The sequence below is a fragment of the Vidua chalybeata genome, chromosome 18 (assembly GCF_026979565.1).
Source record: "Vidua chalybeata isolate OUT-0048 chromosome 18, bVidCha1 merged haplotype, whole genome shotgun sequence".
NCBI classification, from domain to species: domain Eukaryota; kingdom Metazoa; phylum Chordata; class Aves; order Passeriformes; family Viduidae; genus Vidua; species Vidua chalybeata.
The window spans coordinates 7327088-7348577 of NC_071547.1; the positions used below are offsets into that span (position 1 = coordinate 7327088).

A 21490-nucleotide genomic window follows, 5' to 3' on the forward strand; every position below is an offset into this window, starting at 1 on the left:
ATAGCACAAACCTATTCCTATGGCTGAAGACCCTGCATTCCTAAATACACTCAATTTATCTAGGGGGAATATTAGAGAAAAAGAAATACTATCTATCTGGGACAGAACAGTAATCTTCAAACTTTGCTTTTTGTCATCCAAATAGTTAGAACACTGTGCTGAAATAGGCAATATTTATCTGCTCTTTATAAACCTAAAAGAAGAAACATCCTCTCAGTCAGCCTTGTGGCTGTATGCACATCATGCATCTCCACCAGTTAAACTATCCCTGCAAGTCACTTGCACTGACAACTACTTCAGATATTCTGGTTTCCCCAGCTGCTGTTGCATGGTAATTTTTCTTGTGAGCCATCATACAGCATGATGTTTGTAACTCAAAGCTGTGGTAACAAAGCACACTTGGTTGTACACACTTGGTGTGAACTACAGCTAAGAAGCTGCTGCTGCAATCCCTTAGCCTGGACTCGTCTCTACACTGCTGGCAGCACACAGACATGAATCAGGAGCGTAATCTTTGGCTGTCAAAAATCCAGGTGTAGTTGCACTTATATAAGTAAAACCATAAATGTCAGTACCTTTGTTTTCCCTGACAGAGGCCAAATAAATTACACTTCTGAAAGCACAGTTGTGCTGCTAGGGTTGTTTTTAATACAACTGCCATCCTGGGATTGCTTTGCCAGTCTAAACTCATGCACATTATAACAAGAGAGAACTCAGACTTGACTGGCATAATATATTGCTAAAGAAAACAGAAAAAAATTGCAACTGCCATATTGCAAAGACAGTGATACAACACATCTATACATGCTACATCTAGAAGTACTAGAGGCTAACATATGAAGATTTATGCAGCAAAACAATTGGTGCAGAGAATTTAAATCTTCACACGAGGTGCATTTCAGACAGTTTTGCTCTGGTTAAACTCATTACCTGTTGGAGAACACTTGGTGCATTCCTCAAGCACACTTACCTGTTCTGTTCCATCTGAAACAGCCTAGACCCTGGCACCTGAGGCTGAAATGTGAGCCAAGGCACAGTAAACAGGGACAATCGAAAACTATGTAAGGGTACTAATCAAACCAGGGTGATAATGCAGACCCATCTGTAATTGAGAGGACAATTAATTCCTCTCTAAATCCCAGTCATTCCAGTGAGACAGAACAAACAGGAGATGGATAATGCATCTGAGTAAGATGTGGTTTTACATACTTATTTTGAGTAGCTATTGACAGCAGAGATAGCATAGGGAAAGAAAAAAAAAAAACCCTAACTTTCTCATTCACCTTTTCCTTGGAAGAGTACATTCCTTTAACAGAGGCAAAAACCTCAATCATTGAATACTAATTATAATGTTGTACCACAAGAAGAGACAGTACTGGCCCCACATATTTTCCAGTTTATTATTTAATATATGTTAATTAATATCTGAAAAGTGATGTGGTTTTCTCCACTGAACAGAAGCAAGCAATGTGTTTACCCAGTCTGGCAAGTTACTGACCAGAGCTGGCTCTGTGTGTCAGGTGAGACATCGATGGAAAACACCCCTGCATCACCAGAAGGAAGCTGGAAGGCACCTGAGTGCCTCAGTAGGCACTGTCACTCTCAGAGGCCTCAAAGAGAACAGGATCACAAACCAAAAATCATTCTGTGCTCTCTGTTTTCCCCTTCCTTTCTCCATCTTCTGATCTGCATTTAAGTTTCATTAATTTTTCTCCATTTATCTTTCTAGTGCAGAGACACAAAAATTTAATACGTATCAGCAGAGATACTGCTTTTTTCTCATTCATGTTGTGTATGACTTGTGCATTGCCATTTTCGCTTGTCCTGCTTAATATTATAGTATTTATTATTTCTTCCTCATCTGTGATCCTAAGTTCAGTGCTTATGTCTTCTGTTTTAAAAGATAAGGTAAATTTGAGCATGTCAATATGATACTGGCTTTTTTTCACTCAGCTTCTAAGTTCTTGATACACAATGCTACAGAGATAATTTATATATATATGAAATATATTCAACATTTCTTCACTCTGTTCACCTTAACCTACATTTTGCAGCATGAGTCACGCTGATGGGTTTTGTAATTTTCACAGTTCATGCCTCTCCAGCTGATTGCAGTACTGATTCTATTTTCACCAAGTCAAGACTATTTCCTAGATCCTCAGAAGCTATCAACAAGACTTCTCTGCAGAAAAGGAATCAGATTAAGAACATCAGCTATGTCCTGTTATTTCATTCAATCTGAATGAAATAAAACTAACTCCTACTAGCTAATATTCCATATAAATAGGGATGCTTGCTAAGCCATAAATGTGCATTAAGTTCTACAGGCTAAAATTGAAATGTGAGATACTTTAATTATTGCCCTATTACTGCTTAGTATTTCATAGATTCATTCCAAAATTACTTATTTCCTTATGATATTACAAAAACAGTGTTCCAAGTCTTATCAGTATTTTATCTTAATTATTCAGTTTGGTGTATTTCATTTGTAACAACAAATATCAATTAAGCTTTGAACATAGTGAGGGCCTCCAAAGGCCCAGCTGCTCCTCTGCTCTGTTCAGGTGTGTTTTATTAAGCTACTACAAGGGAGATGAGACAATTCCACCTCTGCTGCAGGGACCAGTACAGCAGAGCATTAATGCAGGCTCTACTCAGTGTAACAGGAGAGTCTCAGGTCTGCCAAGGATCCAGACCTTTTCCACAGTGAACATGGATTCCCCATCCTCCAGCTGAATTTTGTGAGGCTCCACTTTTCCCTAAGGAAGCATCGATTCCCACCTTTCCCTAAGGAAGCTCTCTCCTACTTTTCAAATATTTTCCAATTTGTAACCTGTGTAAGACAGCCATACAATTAGGAAATACCCACAACAACATAAAAACCCCAGAAAAAATACAGCACTCTTAAAATGGAATTAAGTACCAGAAAGAGTACACAAATTACAGCTCCTTCATCCTTAATATGGCATTACAGATTTTACTTCATTGTATCACACCAAATTACAGACAAATTAACAAAAACATATGTGCAAAAATGCACAATCTACTAATGCCAACAAAGACTGGTCACCAGCTTGACTTTATTCTGATTCTAGTTTTGAACACACATGTAAACAACAATTATGATACAATTTTAAGCAAAAAAACATAGCTGAGGTTTTACACATTTTAAGATTTCTTCCACTACCATTCCAATAGAGAAAAATCAGGAAACAAAAATCTCTTGCAAATGTATGACTGAAGAAATGGTATGTATAAGCAAACTTAGTAAAATGCCATGCAGTAGTTTCCTATATACACCTTTTTCCTTTATATCCTTTAAAACTGGTATTTAAAATTTCCTTTTGTTATTAAAAATACTTTTACAAAAATAAAGCACTTTCTTTGTTAACTGTAGGTACAGTATCCATTTTCCAGTGGATTCATTGCAACTCTAATTTGCACAGAGTAGATCATGCACTTCACAAATATCTTATTACTTCTATGGTCAAGCACCGCTTGCTGATATCTGCACAGCAGTCCTGATCCTGTTTCCACTGAAGCCAATGACAAAACTCTCACAAAGCTTCTGAAGAAGTTAAAAACCCTCACTTTATTAGCTATTCTGATGTGATAAAAAACAGCATCCAAGGTTTGGGCTCTTTCCTGTTTATTTTAATTGTCAGAAAAAGCAAATCCCAGATTTAGAATTTTGATTCAAGCATATCAAAATACATTATTATAATCCATATTTACATCTAAGATATGACTCACCTTTCTTTGCCTATATGTAAAAACCAAAAATAAATTTTCATTATTACTGAACTGCTATAAAGACTGAAGTTTACAAATGCTTTTAGCATGATACTGCATGCAAGTATTTTGCTTGCCTTTATGATAATGTCTTCAAATAGAATGTCATGTTTAAATATCCACTATTTGTAAGTGGATATTAAAAAGTTTGCTATGCAAACTCTCAGAGCAAGCTATTGAGGCAGGGCTTTGTTTCTAGGTATGCATGTGTCAAACTCAAATTTAAGACAGCTTTAGCTACTTCTCTGCATCTAAAAATAACAGTTAACATTTTTATCCATACAAATATAGGGTTTAAGAAGTCATCAAAAATTTTAAAAGGGCTGACCATTTCCTGCAGCTCAGAAGGACAGTCTGGAAGGCTTTGAGTTCTAAACCATGCACAACCCAACACGATTGTTGATTGTCTTGCAATCAAGGTGGTCAAAAAGTCATTTATACAGAACTGAATCCACAACCTGCAACTAGTCATGTAAGCAGTCCTGGTATCTAGAAGCTATTTAAATATGCAAATATAAAGAAGAGATTTGACTAAAGGATGCTTTAGCATCTCCTGACAATTACAAATCTGGGAATGGCTTTTCACAGTACTTCACCTCAATGGACAGTCTCATTTACTGCTGCCTCCATTGCACACACACACACACGAGAATGCCCAAACACACCAGCTTGAGTACAGAAACACAGCTGCACATCTTCCAAAGAGTAGGAAAAATCTGGCTACTTTGCAATAATTAATTAAAATCAGAGGCTTGTGAAAATTAGTCAGCATACCTAAAGGAAAAACATAGTGGTGATCCATTACGAACCTAATATTCAGTATTCAAAATAAGTCAAAACAGAACACCAGTAGAAGCAAAAATAGCTTGGGGTTTTCAAATATCCTGTTATTAGCTAGAATCTTCCATTACCTGCACTGGCACTGAATAATTGAAAAAAGCATGCATTTAAATAGCTTTTTAATTCACAGGTCTTAGAACACAGGAAGTACCTCTTAATATTCAACTTTTTCAGCAATATAAGACTGCAACAGTGTCACCTTATAATACATAGCTATTTCTACTAATAATCCATGAGATGGAATCCACTCCAGGCTGTAACACATTCTACCAACAAAGAAATGAATCCAAAATTTTCTATGTACAAAACAGCTGATACATAAAACCTCATCTTCAGCTTCTGTTTGCAAACAGGTACCTATTCCTTACCTGCTTGCTGGGGAAGAAAATAACAAAAACAATACTGCTAATTAGACTATCAGGGAACAGGATGTCACAGCACAAATATTTTTATTCAGGTCAAAGATACGCAAGTCTGCTCCCATGGTTCTTTCAGTAAAAGTGAACAGAGACTGAACTAAATTCCCTACCTTGATTCTCAGATCAAGTTTAAGAAATAAGATCTATTGCTATACTATCTATAGAAAAACAAATGTAAAGAGTCCCCTTCTCTGCCCTCCCCAGGCAGAACATTGCACCATGGCACTGAGAAGCTTAAATTAGACTAAAGCACTTAATACTACCAGGATAACATACATTCATTTAATGCACATTGGCATCAGCTGTACAATCTTAACAGCATATGTTGAAGATAAAGCAAAGCTTGGTAAAACCTTCATATAGAACAATAAAAGCAGCAAATATTTCCCCACCATTAGAACTAAAACCAAGTTTAAGTGCTACTTATAACATCTTTAAAAACATCCACACCTACGAAAAAGTGGTGACTTTGTCTTGGACAAAGATGGCCTTGCCCTGAAAGCAGGGTGGTATTAAATAAAGTATTTCTGATTATAAGTTGCTACTTCATGTAAAACAAAGCATCTTCATCTGGTTTTCTCCAAAGCATTTGTAAGCTTGATAGGGTATGCTACCAGTTTATTTAAACTTTTGCTTTCCTTGCTATTTTTAATTTGTGGAGGCTGGCACAAAACATTTACTAGAGCTTAATGGCTTGTTGTCTCATTGCTATTATTACAAACCATTCATGTGGAAAGTTGTTAACTGTGTAGTTTGAATTCATAGGTGCTTGTTTGCCACTGGTTGACATCAGCATTGATCATGTTGCGCTCGGTGAAAGTAACGCATCCCTCGGAATCGATGAGCACCACCGTGTTCGTCCTGCAACAGCACAACGGCACAAGGTTACACCTGGGCTCCATCACAGAAACTCCCAGGCTGCCATCCCTCAATCCAAAATGTTTTAACTTTTTTTTTTTTTTTTCTGTCACAGCACTGCTTTGATTCCCTGCTGCACTTACAGCAGCTGACACACAAACTGCTCATTGTAGCGAGTATAGGGAAAACTTAAACTTAGTGCAAAGTGCTCCATTCAGAAAGAAGTAGCATAAAACTAAGTTTTTCTTCACACCCTACATGTACCCATAAGGATTCCTGATATCAGTAGTACTCTCTTCATTCCTTTCTTTCAAACCAATTGTATATTATTGTGTTAATTATTATCACAGGACATTGATATACGATAAAGAACAAGGTGTCTCTCTAGGAACCTTCCAAAGAGGAAATTCGTTGTCATGAAAAGCAGATGCCAGTTGTGCATCTATTCCACTTTGCCTTGGCTAAGCTGTTATTTCTCCATGGACACTGCAGTACCCTTCCACAAAGGGATGACTGACAGTAGGAATTTTGCACCATCTTGATCTGGTGGCCTTTCCCAAGTCACTTCACAGTTGTTCAGTCATAAAAAAACCCCACTTAATTTCTTCATAAGAAAGTGAGGCCCAGTTAACAACCTCTATTCACTAAGCCCTGTTGCTAAGGGAAAGGTAAGTGTGAGCATACAATTATAGCAGTAGGGAGACTTGAAATGTGTGCTAATTCACCAGTAGAAGGTCAGTATTTCTACCAAGTTATCCCTGTTTCCTTTGAAATGGCTGAACTCCAATCTGTGAAGTAAGGGGAGCAAGGTGCTTTGTCACCATGTTAAGTCTTCATTATCCTATATTTAAAATGTTCTTTTAATACATTTAAAGAAACCACTGTAAATACTGAGTATCTCTCTCAGAATACCAACTTCAAATGTCTACAGCAGTAAGCACTCTGCTTATCAACTCCCATTTCTACAGAGGAAATACTATGACTGACCATTCCACAGACCAATCTGACAAAATTACTGGCAGACTTTTAGAGCAGCAATTCCCTACCACCAGCAACAGGGTTCACCAGCAATTTTGTCCCATTGAAGATAAAATGAAGATTTGTATTGCATTATTCTAGTCTTCTTGCAGCTTTGGTGGAACAATCAGAGCAGAGAGTGAGAATACCTTAGTAAAAACAGCAGCATGAATTAGGGGAGAAGTGGAAATACAGGTTCTTCTGAACAAGAGCAATAGGTTCTTAATGTATGAAAATGGCAGATCCATTTTATGATGCAATGTCTAAGGAAAACTCTGATTTAGCAATGCAGATGACACAATTCCTTCTCGTGGAGGAAGGAGAACTGTGTTCTGCAGTATCTCTGGTAAAATCAAAGTTAGATCTGCTCAGATCTGCTGTTACACTGGGGAAGCAGGAGAACTGTATTATCTCGTCTGGGACAAGTTAAAGCTGTGCTGTGCTCTCCATCAAAGATAAACCACAGTGTGAGCTTCAAATGCTCTTCAGCAGCAAATCCCAGACACCCAAATACTGACCAAGCAAATACATTACTGTATTATGCCAGATTAATATATGAAAAAAAAATTAAAGCAGTCACTATAGAATTTAGTCTTACAATAGCACAGTTTTGATTTGAGATGTGCTTTGATGCAGTACACATCTATTTCTGGCTATGAATTTTTTTACCTTGTTCCGTAACCTGGGCAACGAACACATAAAGCTGCATACTTGTTCAGTATGGGACGGATGTAGTCCTTCCCTTGGTCTTCAATTGCAGGGTCTGGTAATTGACTGGAAAAAAGGAGGAAAGTAGTTAAAAAAAAAAAAAAACAACAAAAAAAACCCCTCCAATATTAACACATTCATCCCTCTTGATCTAGAAGGTGTTCCAGGACATCCCTGAGATCACAGTCAAAGGCAGGGCTGAAGCAGAAGAGAGAGGGTAAAGGACAAAAACCCATCAGGAAAGAATGGAATTCTGTGATTAAACCAACCGCTGTACCCACTAAATTCCTGTAATATGCACATACAAAGAGATCATAAAGTAATATGAAACAGGATATTTTAAGAAAGTTCAAAGCTAGTGCATATCCACATGTTCATATTATGAAAAGATCATTTCATCTTGAAGTGTGATTCGGAAAGATTACAGGCTTAGTTTTAAATATTGCTTTTTGTAAGTAAATATTTCCCTTTTGTAGTCAGGTGGTTTCAGATGAGATCAAATGGAATTACTGAACATTAAGGGAAGATCATTTGATTATATTGTATGTTATACCTTTGTCTTTTTACTAGTAAAAAGTATAAAGTCTAACAATTTTTTTTAAGATCTCTTGATGTGATAGCAGATGAAAAAAGCTATTAAGACAGCTTAGCAGACTCCCAAATTAGTACTCATTGCTCAGATGTCTGAGTTCTTATACAAAACTTTATTTTGAACCACTGAAAAATGCTACATTCATGAATGCTGGCATTAAAATTTGCTGTTAAGTTTGGAAAATTGAATCTATATACCAGAAACAGCTTTGCTTCAACTCTAATCACTTCCCAGACAGATAAAAGTCAAGGTAAACATGAAAGTCACCAGATAGTGAGCAATGATATGAATTTAGACCACAGCACCTCCTGTACCCTACTCCATGTCTGCACACTGAAGTGGTATCAACTGCCTTTCCCGCTGAACATCCAGCTGATGGGCTCAGGTTCACTGTGCCATCAATTGTGAGTGCAGGAACCTTCCTTACATCTCAAACTCATCTCTTGGGGACTGCCTTGACTGAAACTTCCTTGACTGAATTGTACACTTATCTCCTTCCCTCACTTAGCCTGAAACAACTGCACTTTTGAGGAAGGCAGCTCTTTGTACTTTGAAGTGTTGCTTTTCCACCCTCTGCCTACACTCTGAGCAGCAATACAGAACAGCAAAACCTGCTAACACAAACCTGCTCACCACCTCTAAGGGTGCTGAGGCCCTGGCACAGGTTGCCCAGAGAAGCTGTGGGTGCCCCATCCCTGGAAGTGTTCAAGGCCAGGTTGGATAGGTCTCTGAGCAACCTGTGCTAGTGGATAGTGTCTCTGTCCGTGACAGAGGCTGGCACCAGAAGATCTTTAAGGTCTCTTCCCTTTTAAATAATTTTATGATCTATGTAAATAAGTGCTTTCTTTAAATGCAGTAACCAAACCTATGTGAGCCTTCAAAAAGCTGACAGCAAGCAGCTTGCACATCCCTAGCCATGCACTCATTGCCCTTATTAAGAGAAGTGCAATCTTTAAAAAAAAAGGCACAGAGAAACCAGTGCACAGCTGATGAGGTCTAAAACTGCAGTAGCTTTAATTGTATCTCCTGCTTAAAAATCAATACTGTTGAAAGTCAGGCTCTGAGAGAACACTACTTTCAATTAATATGAAGGTAAAGTCCTTTTTTCTTTCAAAACAGTTTCTATGTGCATTTTTTAATGTGTCATACTGTATTTGAGTAAATTCCAGCTATCATGTTCTTACGGCTCCTGATTATTCATCACTGTAAGAAGCTCCTTCACCAAGTCTTCTTTGGTAAGGTCTTGACTTCTCTTGACCACTTCTGTGAAAAGCTGCTTCCCATACTGAAGTTTCTTCCATGGTGTATCCAACAAAGAATTACTCAATCCATATATTCCTACACACATACACACACAAAAAAGCCCAATTTAATTGGAAAGTGCATTCTGGTGATTTCAGTTGTCATTAGAGACTTTAAAAGATTTTAATAAAGTCTAAGTGACTCCCCAGCTAACCTTTACCTTCAGGTGTGCCATAAATACACAAGCCCCATTACTGAACAGGAGAATACAGCATCTGATGCTGGGCTGTGCTTAAGCATTCCCCTCATGCTAATGCTCAGTACTTGGTTTTAGTTGCACTCTTAATTCATATCTACAGCAGTTAGTTTAAATTTCTGGTTTGCTAAACCATGAAGGCACAACAGAATTTTATAATTTCTGCAATCTATCTAGTCTTGTCCAGTGTAAGGGTAATAATCCTAAGTTATCTTTGCCTCTGATTTTACTCTTGAAAAACACTGCAAAGCAACACTGGATGACGAGAAGGACCTTTCTCTTTAAAGGCGCTCTCTAACCACAAGTCAGACAAGAGAGACTACCAAACATCCTCTCCTCCTAAAGGCAGCCATGTACACATGCCTGTTGTCTAAGCACAGAGACCAGAACCATCTTTGGTACAGTCTGCAGATACCTAGAATTTGTGACTTGTTTCTCATTATAACATGGTCAGATTTTAAATTAAAAAAAATGTCTATATTAAAACCTGTTTTATGTTTGTAGCTGTACAAAATCTAACAGTTGTTTCCAAGAATTTATGCTGTAATTGCTACAATAACAATTTGCCTACTGGCAGCCACATCCTGACCATTAACCTAAGCTGGCTAAGTAAGGCTCTGCCATCAACTGTTCCCAACCAGTTACACTGCTCAGAGCCTTCCACGTGTCCTGGTTCCATTTAAACTGCCTTTCTGACGATGACTTCTGGAGCACTGTTCTCTGTAGCTAGCTAGCAAAGAACTAGATTTGAAATATTTTTGAATCAGTTCACCTAATAAGACAGATTTTATTTTTTTTAAAGCCAACTTTGTCCCCGGGGGAGCATCGCCATACTGTGACCTTCAAACTGCTGGGTAAGGGAGGTAGGGTCAGACCCTTTGAAAATTGCTTTTCTCAAGACAGATTCTGTCCTTCTGCCATAGTTACCTAAGCAGTATTCCACTAATTGCACTGCAGGTGGGTACACTGACACTGATAGAAACTTTTAATGAACTATTGATTCTTTACTGAAAGTTATTAACAAAAACTTATATGAATTCAAGGACATCTAGTAATATTTTCTTTTAAAGAATGCAAAGAAAAAGACAAATGCTTAAGTAGCTAAATTACTAGAACAATACACAGCTACATAAGAAAAAGTAATATTCAGACCTTTCTGAAGAAAACCTACCAGCATTTAGGAAAACAGGTTCTGGTTCTCCTCTGTTTCCATAGTAGCAAATTACATCTCCTTTGGTGGTACTGAAAAATATAAATACAAATTTCTCCTTGAAAAGCCATCAGCTTCTATATTTGATTATGCTTTAATTTCATGCAATCTTTGAGCACATTAAGATGCTTCTCCCACTGTTACTCCTATGATACCAGACATTGATGTGTTTTATTACTTTCCTCCTCTCAAAACACTGCACCATTATCAGGAAATAGCATTATCATTTTTAAACATAACTGCAATAAAATTCAGTAAAACCCCGTAACTTCTGCATGGAAGTAGCCAGGCTTAGTGACAAAAACCTGGTTTTGATTAACTGGAGATTTAGTTGCTTGGGAGAAGGGAGCATGTGAAAACAAAGGAACTGTCCATCACAGCAAGTACCCTTTTCCCCATCCCTTCTTTTGAATCCTTCTTGCATTCTAAGCCAGTGACTGCTGTGGGCCACTTTAGATGGCAGAAGTGCATTTCAGGCCCACTTCCAGCAATGCTGCAGGGCATAGCTGGGTCCTTTGTGCATTTCTTGGCTGTTTTCAGATCACTGTAGTCACTGAATCTCTCTCTAATTGGAGGCACTGGCTGCAGCACTAGCTCTCTCCTGTGCACAGAGTACAGGGAAGGTCTTCCACAAGGTTCAGAGACAGCTTCCAACATTGCAAACAATTCTTATTTGACAGAGATGGTATCAGCATATCCAAACAGCAGGGACCTACATAGTTACACTGATACAGACAACACAAAACACCAAACCAACTGATAAGGGAAAAAAAGAGAAACAAAGTCATCAATAAGCTGTGTGTGTCCTGTGGGAAATGGATTGCCATTAGATGGCTCACTCTCAACATCCCTCACTCAGCTGACATGGAATAGTGATTCCTCAGATCACTTCCACTTGGTGGAGTTTGTTTTTTTTTTTTTTTTAATTTGCCAGAATACAGCAATGAGATCTAATTCTGTATTTTTCTCCCAGTGATTTACTTGCTCACAGTTACCAACAAACACATTCTGATCATAGTTCAGTTTTTAATTTGTCTCCCAAGCTCCAGCTCCTTAGAGAGCAGATAGAGTTTCCAAATTAAAAAAAAAGAAAAACAATGAAACAAAAAACCAAAACAAACAAAAAACCACCAAACACAAAACTTGCACTTAAGACTGAATTTGGATTAAGTAGCATAAAGCATAGTACAGAAGAGAAGCTATTTCCAACTCCTCATTTTTTCCCTAAGATAAAAAGGAGTATCTCTGCGCTGATGCAAATCAGAGTATATAGAATGCAATCTCATTAATGATGTACTGGAACTTAAATTGCTCTGCATAACTTAGCATCCGCTACTCAAACCTTAATAACAAGCAAAACAGTCTTGATTTAGCTGTTTATATTCTTCTTGAAAAGCCATTATGAAAGACATTCTACAGTGTCCTTTGCAAGACAGCCAAATGAAGAAGGAAATATTAACTTATTAATTATAGAAGTCAGAGAAGTCAAGAAGAGGAATATGAAAAAATTAACATAAAGCAAAAATAGAAGTGCCTTTCTCTGTGCACTACTCTTCCTCCTCCCAAACCTGTAAGAGCTTTCTGATACCACACAGAAAGATTATCAAGTTTTTCAGCAGAGGCAGAAGACAGCAATCACAGCAAGCATATTGTGTACACTATTTTTATTGCTAAATATCATATAAGACATAACATCAATTATGATAACATCAATTACTCAATTCACAATTTATCAACTGTTAAAAGAAATGTGTAATATTTCTGAACTTTCCCCTAGTAGCTTAAAAGACATTTATTTTCCTTACCTTTTTCTTCTCATCCATAAGATCCTTGTTCAGATTTATTTATGCTGATGTCAAGACTTACTGACCACCTGAACTCTCTACAGAAAACAGCCCACCTTAGGTTTCTTAAGACATCAGAAATCACACAAACTATTGTATTGGTGCATTAACTACTCTCTTTTCAAATACCTGCTGTAGAAGGTCTGTGAAAAGATCAGAGCAATTGTTATAACCTGAAGTCTCACAAGAATGTGTTAGATGTAAAGGTGGACAAATGGCCCAAGCAGGCCCTGGAACACAGCTGTAAGACAAGGCCTGTCACAGATGAGACTGCATGGTGAGTAAGCTGGCACTGCTGACTTCCCTTAGAATGGCTTTTTACATGAAAGAATATAATCCTCTAGCATCTCTTCCAAGATTTGTGTCACTGACAAATTCAGTAACAAGATCCCCTGGAGTTTATCAAGAAGATGGGGAATACATACAAACTGCAGGGTCACTAATACAGGACATTCGTATTTTATGGCATGCACACTCCCCCAGATGAGTGTTTTCACTTACTTCCACTGCAGCACTGCTGCTGCCTTCTGTCAAAGGAAGACTAAAGCCTCCCAAGAGACTTCTGAAATGGAGATACTTTCAAAATTTAGTTCACTGTGCCAGTCAGCTACTCTTTCTTTTATCATTTGGCTCTGCCTATTCCCTTCCTACTGTTTACAGGTACTCAGTACTGAACATCAAAGCAGAAGCCAAGATGAAAAAAAATCACTGTAAGCTTGATCGCAGCAATAGCCTCAAAACCCTGGGCTATACTCAAGATTCTCTTCCCTCCCAGCCTTACAAGTATAGATACCAATTTCACTGCAGAAGTAATAAAGGCGTAATTAAAGTGATGACAATAGGACCCAATAGATATATTTTTAAATCCCAGCCATAGCTGACAGCAGAAAGAAACTAAAATTATTCTCTTAGATACATAATTCTGTCAAAAAATGTAAGCAATAATAAATGGTCTAGGAAATATTCTAGGCAGCACAAATCTCAGTGGTAATAGAAGCTTCACAGCAACATGAAAGCCATACAGAGTTTGCCACAATCACTTCTTAATGCTGATGAAACATCAGCAATGTCCTTCTGCACTCCTACCCTGCTTCAGCTTCAAGGTGGCTCCAAGTCATGTCCAACAAAAACTCAGAATGAAAGAAAAAGGAAAATAGTGAAGCAGTAAAGCTGCACAGAGTGGTTATCACCAAGTGATCACTCCCCTGGGCACTGAGCTCTGCTCTGCTACAGACAAGGACATTGGATTGTTTTAAGAATAATCTGTGCATGTATTTTTTGTGCAAGGACAAAAGACGAAACTGGCAGCAACACCAAAGTGCTGTACAGTAGTTTCCAATAAGTAGTATGGTTCACAGATTAATTTTCTTTTCTTCAGTGTTCATGAGCTAATCAGATAACTCTTTCTGTTCTGAAGCTAAATATAAACAAGCAAACACCACCAACTATAAAGCCCAAATATGTACCAACTACCATCAAATAAAACGACGAAAAGAATTCTGCCGGATACTCACAGCACACAAAGTCTGCCTTAAAACAGACTCTGATTTTATTGTTAGTGTTTAAACATTTCTTTGGCACTGTCCTAATATTTTGGGCCAGGCAGAAGCTGACAGCAGAGGAAAGAGATAAAAAAGTTTTTCGGAAGCATTTTTCTTTCTTTTGACATTGGACTCTCCATCCATCCACTGGAAGTGACTAAAAATCCATGCAGAAATAACCTCATTTTCATAAGGGAGCCACAAGAAACAAGACAGGTATACTCTGCAAAAGGTGATACTGAATTAGGACAGTGCATGAGAAGAAAAAGGAATGAGCTTACAGAGCAATCCCAGGGACTTGACCATCCATGTTCTTTTCATACCAGCACTCTGACCCTACCTCACTTTGAAAAGGCACCTAAATCCAGTCTCTGGAGAGCAATCAAATCCTTCCCACCCTGCCAGGTCACGGGAACCATGCTGAATGAGAGCCTGCAGGTGATGGTATAGTTTAGTACATTTTCCCTGCAGGGACTGAAAACTGGCTGTGACAGGGGAGAGCAGACAAGCTCACCCAAAAGGCAATTTTCTGCAATCCCCTCCAGCTGACTTGTTTGTAAGGCACAATTTATCTATTCATCATGGAGAAAGTGATTCACTCCTGTTACACAGGGATCTCATTGCACATAAACTATATGGGTTCTAACTGACAGCCTGTCAGAGACTACACTTGCTCGGTGGGTGACAAGAAGCTGCCAATTTGTCCTTCAGGGCAGTCTGTATTACACACTTGGCAGTAAGGAACACAAGTGAGATGCTGCCACAACAGCCCTGACACAAGTTCGAGGTACCCATGAAAACCTAAGTAGGTGTAGCAGTAGATTTGTTGAACACAGGTTTTCCCCAGGACAGAAATGCTGTCCTGATCATCAACAAAAGCAGCTCACTGCCTTCAGGTATTTTCACAAATGGAGAAAGAAGGAAAACCCCTTTGAATATTGAGCAGGTATCTACTTTACAGAACAGTCCAGCCTCTGATAACCTTGTTCCTTTCTAATCAGACCTACAGATAAGTCAGAGTGAGAGGAGTGTCAACACTGCCTTCCTGGAAGCCAATTTTGCAGATGCACAAGACTCTAAACAGACACTGTTTGCCACACGCTATAATTCAACATAAAAGTATGTTTAGCATAACTGAATAAATATTCATGACTCTCATAATCAGCAGGTACACCCAAGATGACAAACTGAAAAATCAGAAAAATAAAAGTACTAAGTAATTTTCTTAAAACAACAAATCAATAGTGTTTAAATTGATATAAAGAGATGCCACAGAGTAAAGAGATTATTACACTGAAAGTGTCAAAACCCACGCATATTAAAAATAAGAGTCACACCAAGCTGTGCAGATAAACAATGAGATTTTACAACCTGTATAGGTTTTCCAGCTCCCCTTCTTGTATTACTGCACCTGTCATCTAGCATACTGTCATAGTCATATCGAGAGAAGATAAAATTCCTTTTTCTGAAATGTGTGCCTGAAGATTCAAACATTGTAAAACTCCCTAAATATGCTGCTTACACTCAGCAGAAACATGTGCTCAGGTACACCCCTTTCCACCAGTGCTTCATTTACACTTTCAATCTGGGTTTCCCCTCCATTTCACACACTCTAACACAGCCAATCACTATTTGTTACACAATGGAAGAACACATTAAAGATAGTCCTCAATCTTTGTTTTGAACACTAACATGGCCCAACAAAATAGCATCAACTACAATACCATTTTCTATTTACACAGAGAACTAGCTCCCTTTCATATACCACATTTCTCTTTGGAGTAATTCTAATTTCCTAAAATGACAAGTTTACAAATATTATTGAAATTGCTCTGCATCATTAGCTTGCCAAGAATTTCATTTCATCAGAGTATCCCAAGGCTAAGAACATGTCAAAACAGAGAAGTTAATCAACACACACAGCTTTCAGAGTGATACTCAACAAGGAATTATGACCTGTATCACCACTGCAAGACTATTCAATTGAGCATACAACTCTCTATCAGCCCAGCATGAAGGAATAAACAAACAAACCAACACAGGAATGATTGCCTTAAATAAAATCAATCAAACCTACTTTGGCATCATCATACTAGCAGCCATTATGATTATACTCTTTTCCTACATTAGAAGGAAGAAACTCAAACTTACTGCTTGCTAGGTCACACCTTGAGTATGATGCTTGCTTGAAAACACCTATTTCTTCTATTGCCTTTTTAGTAAAAGATAGCCTTCCAATTTATGCAATCTAGCCAGGCAGCAACATACAGCAGAAAGCTCAAAAAGTCAAATTCCCTGACCATGGTAAAAATTAATTTAGGCAACTGAAAAATTTTGGGAAGTCTCTAGTGAGATGATGAACTTTATAAAGTAGAGAGTAAAAAGACCAAAAAGCATCAAACCCTCCAACTGCCTGGCCATCTTCTGGATTGAATTTCTGGAAACATAACCTATATGTTTATTTCTAAGCAGGCACACCAAGCAGAAATACACCCATGGTATCTTCACAGAACTGACTGGTAAGTCTGAGCCATCAGCTGAAGGTGGTTTAATACAGAAAGCGAAAAATGTAAATACAAGGCCAGTTAGTGAGAGGGTGCTAGAAATTATTTCCACTGAAAACAGTAAACACTCTGGCCTTCTGCTTTAAGTGTATTCCCAGAAGCATGCAGAAAAGCTGAGTGCACCATCAGGTTGTCTAATAAAATTAATGCTTCTGCAGCAAGTGTGCCAAAGCAGCAGTGTGCTCCTGGCAGTTTAGATGTGCTCCCAGTCATGCAGTGTGCATCCAGCTGGGAACTGACACAGGGCCTGGAGATGCCTTAGCCCTGGATTTCCATTCTTCTCTGTCAGGCAGAATGCAAAGGCAAAGTAGCAGATGTACTTGTGCATAGACACATGCACAAGCAGTAGAAAGGATTGTGCCAATCACACCGATTATAATCAAGTATCCAACATCCTTTCTTGGCTACAGAAACTTTAAATGAATGTTTATTTGTCTTGTGCTGATTTTTAATGTTTCACGAAAGATGAATGACACAGACACTCTGACAGGAATAATAGCTTGAAAGCTTTCAGCTGTTCTAATCCTGCTACAGCATGTCAGCTCTCAGAGAAAAAAAGGTGTCTGAGAAATTATGAGCCAAGGTTTTGTCTTCTCAAAATACAAACCCCAGAGCCTCCAGGGTAAAGACTGGCTACAGCCTATCAAGGAGTTGCAAGAAGTTTTGTGGGAAGCAATGGTTAGAATACAATATAGCCCTCCAGTGTTTGAAAGATAATAACAAAGGAAAGGAAGTCTAAAATAAAATTAGGGCCTTGCATGCCAATTAGCAAAAAACAGGAGCTCTAACTTTAGTTTGTGACAGGCTTTGTGTTGTTACACTTCGGTGCCCTGACTTGTACGTACAATACTGTTATTATCTTTCTCCCTCTGACATTTGAACTGTGATATTTTATAGACTTACTTCAAGTCAGCTGCTAATAAATTAAATCCATTGTAAAGATGTCCCTCTACTGAAACTTTCTTCAAGTAAGAGTAGCTGTCCAGATCTGCAGTCAAGAAGTTTGTTACAAGAGCACCTAAGAAAGAGAAGTACATAGAGCAACTTGTATGTGTGTGCTCACTATTCTGACAGGCCTGGTAAAATAAACAGAAAGATAAAGATTCCTGTTGCCAACAGGCTGTAACAGTGGAAGAAAACCCCAAACCACAAAATCAACCCAAGTGATAAACCATCCTTTATAAGTCTTACATCATCGTTCACATTAAGAGCCTGACTTTTACTCTGAAGAACTCAGTCAAAAGCTCTTGGTCAAAAATTCTAAAAATTCACATTTATTAACTATTCTGGACTGGATGCATCTTTCCTCTCCCCCCACCTTACAAATTCTTTCTTGCCTTGCTTCACTTCCCTGATATATGACCCTAAAATTAAATACAAATGACATGGTTCACTTGTTTCTCTGTATAACATGTTTTGTCACTGCAATATATTCCCAATCCAGTACATATGACAGTTACAAACACATCTATTTTTACTTTTAAAAACCCCACAGATGTGCTGTTTTGAGCATCCTCTTTGAAAGAGGGTTTACTATATTATTTCTCCTCCTCTGACTTATCAATGGGGAAGAAGAATCTTTTACGCTACCTCCAGCATAATCCAAGTTGCATTCCCTGACAAAGGTGTTTGAATATGAATATATACTTTAAGAAGTCTACTATAGTCTAAAACTAGCTCAATGCTTGGCTAATTTTTCTGCCTGTTAATTAGAATTACTTTCCAGAGGAGATGGTGCTGCTGCATAGCTTGTATGAATGTGACTTCAGGCTCTAGGCACCACATCTTGTTTTACTTATGCCTGTTCGATCAAGAAATCATAATCCAAGTCAAGTTCCTCACATATGTACTCAAACTCAACAGTTAAAAAAATTTGTTTACAGCACATAAACATTCTCTTTGTCCATAAAGCTGTTAAGAAAATTAATATTGTAATCATCACTATTTTACTGGAACATTAGGGCTTGTTTGTCCACTTTCTTTTTTGTTTTTTATTTCAACTCCTCCATACCTCTTCCTTTTGCATTTTTATCAATCTTTGGCTGCATGTAGTTTGTCAGGGCTGCCATCTTGCCTTTCTTACTGATTCCCAGCCATGTCCCTCCTTCTTTTCCCTCCTCCATATCCAGACCTAATGGAATAAATAAGAGTTAGGTTATTAAATACATTAAAAAACGTTTCAAACTTACAACATGTTTTCCTTAGATATATAAGGAAGAAGAAAATTTTTTATTAAAAAGGCAACACCATCACCCTAATAATGAAAAAAACCAGGCCATGATTCCCTCATAAATCATATAAAAACCACTCAAAACAGCAAGACATACATACCACTAAGGATCTCATTGCTGCTGTCCCAAAACTCGGCTGATTTGGATGGTCTGTGGTAAAATTCATCCCTATTAGCTGCTAGAATAAGCCTGTAGAACACAAGAGGAAAAAAGACACTATTACTTACAAATTGGAACTTCACAGTACAGGCAAGGAGCAGAATCCAATTTTTTCCAGAGCATTAACTCATTTGAAGCATGAAACTATACTTTATCTCCCATCTCACCTCTATCACTCAGTGTAAAGTTCAACTGACATCTGACAGCAGCCTTCTCTCTCACTGTCCTGAGACACTCAGCAAGTCCATCTTGGTGAGTGAATGAGGCAACTGGTGTTTTCAAAAAATAATTCTTACAATAGAAGATGCTGAATTAAGATTGCATAAACAACCTTAAGATTCCTCAGCACAAAGTTACAGCTTAATTAAAGAAAATTATTATTATTTTGAATTTTTTTTTTTTTAATAAAAATTAATGGTAGAATACCCTCACCTGAGGAGCAGGTAATGGATTTGGCTGATCCAAGTAAAGGTAAAAGACAACTGTGACCCAGGCAAGCCCTGTGTGGATGCTCAGGGCAGCAGGTGACTGCAGACAGACCTGCACAGCTCCAGTGCAGCTCCCAAAGTCCTGCTCATCAGTACCCACAACATGACTTGCCTTTATTTCAGCTGTGAGACAGTGAATGCTCCCCCTTTCTCTCCAGTTATGTTGCTTCATTTAATTTTAATGAAATGCTATCTTTCAAAAACCTGCAGATTTTCTTAACCACTTTTTCATAACCTCAGTTATCTTCTTCACTGTCAGTTCCTCCTACCAGCTGCATCTCAATTACAGCTGCACAGCAGAAGACAAGTTTGCTACTGGAAACTGAAGACAGACCATACAATTTTAATTCTAATTTTTAGCCACAACACACGAGAATCAATTACAATGACATTTCATTACTTTGTTTGGCATTCAGATGTACTTACATTTTCTGCAGGTTTCTGAACTTTCCTGCAAATTCATCTCTTCCCTAATACAGTATTTTAAAAGAGGACTGCAAGGTACAAGTTGCACTTTAGAAATACTACAGAAAAAGAATCATAATCAACCATAGAGAAACTAGAAAAACCTGACACTTCTATGGCATCCTTTCTGTAAGGTAAGTACTTAGTATTTTGCCCAAGAAAGATAACATCTGCTGGAAAGAAAACTGTATGTACATTTTTATCTTTCCAATGCAAATATAATATTGTTCCTTTCAAACTTACATAATTTCTCCTCTTCTAGCTGATTCTAGTCTTTGAGCTATAGGTTTTCTGCTGGTTTACTATATTTCTGTCATCTTACTTCAATATGCTCCATTAACAGGATGCAGCCTCCTTTCACAGATTTTTATTTAAATGAGTATCTCCACTGTTAAAAAATAGTTTGCCTGAAGTGCACTTCTTATCTCCTGAAGCTTCAATTATACTTTGCCTTCAATAATTCTTGACATGAAACTACATCATTTCTATTACATGAAACGTCATTACTATTTGTTTATAGTATCTAAGTACTAAAAATAAGCAAAGTCTTTTTTGTGTGACTGAATATTCCCCATCTCAAGTTTAATGCAGACCTCTAAATTTAGCACAAGACTAGTATACAAAAGCATAATAATAAAAACATCTTTATTTTGTAATTTATGAAACATAATTATAGTGAAAAGGAGCAATATAAAGTGACCCTCATCTTCTAATAAATTGCAAAAAGCCTATTCAGCTACTTTTATAGCTGAAATAGTTCAACTGTATTAGGATTTACATATTAAGATTTATTTTAATATTGAGAGAAATGAAAACATGAGAAATCATTTCATTGAAGTGATTTCCTACAATGCAATTCAGCTCCAGAAAAGAGCCTGTGATTATAGCTTTGAAGCTTGAAACATTAATTTATTTGTAAGATGCACACAGTACTATTCAGAAAGATGTAAAGGCAGCATATTACCTATGACAATAATAATGGACTACAGTAAAGTGCTTGTTACACTGCACTAAACTTTACCACAAACAGGCCCCAAGAGGGAAAACAGAACCAGTTGTAAACGAACAGGCAGATGGATTTGCTAGTGTGTCACAAGAGTGACTCTTTGCTTAATTAGGTGCTCAAGAAAATTGACCAATATATTGGTCTAGAAGCCAGAGTCTACCTGGATGGAAAATTCTCCCAAGTGTTACAGAGAACATGTTTTAGCTTGGCCATTTTCTCCTAGCCAGTAAATTCAGTCAATGACAAGCTGTTTGTCTT

At 37.7% G+C, this 21490-nt stretch overlaps 1 protein-coding gene across 4 annotated transcripts in view; it reads right to left on the reverse strand.

Annotated features, from left to right (window-relative positions):
• Positions 1-2950: 2950 nt before the first annotated feature.
• The window catches only part of TANGO2 (transport and golgi organization 2 homolog), a 28710-nt gene continuing 10170 nt past the window's right edge, over positions 2951-21490 (reverse strand). For all 4 annotated transcript variants that reach the window (XM_053959618.1, XM_053959617.1, XM_053959619.1 and 1 more), the window contains exons 3-9: positions 19215-19303; positions 18895-19014; positions 17787-17901; positions 10896-10966; positions 9411-9564; positions 7596-7700; positions 2951-5912 (exon numbers count right to left, since the gene is read on the reverse strand). In XM_053959618.1, the coding sequence (XP_053815593.1) occupies positions 5792-5912; positions 7596-7700; positions 9411-9564; positions 10896-10966; positions 17787-17901; positions 18895-19014; positions 19215-19303 (775 nt within the window). In that variant the 3' untranslated portion in view covers positions 2951-5791. The remainder of the gene's footprint in view (positions 5913-7595; positions 7701-9410; positions 9565-10895; positions 10967-17786; positions 17902-18894; positions 19015-19214; positions 19304-21490) is intronic.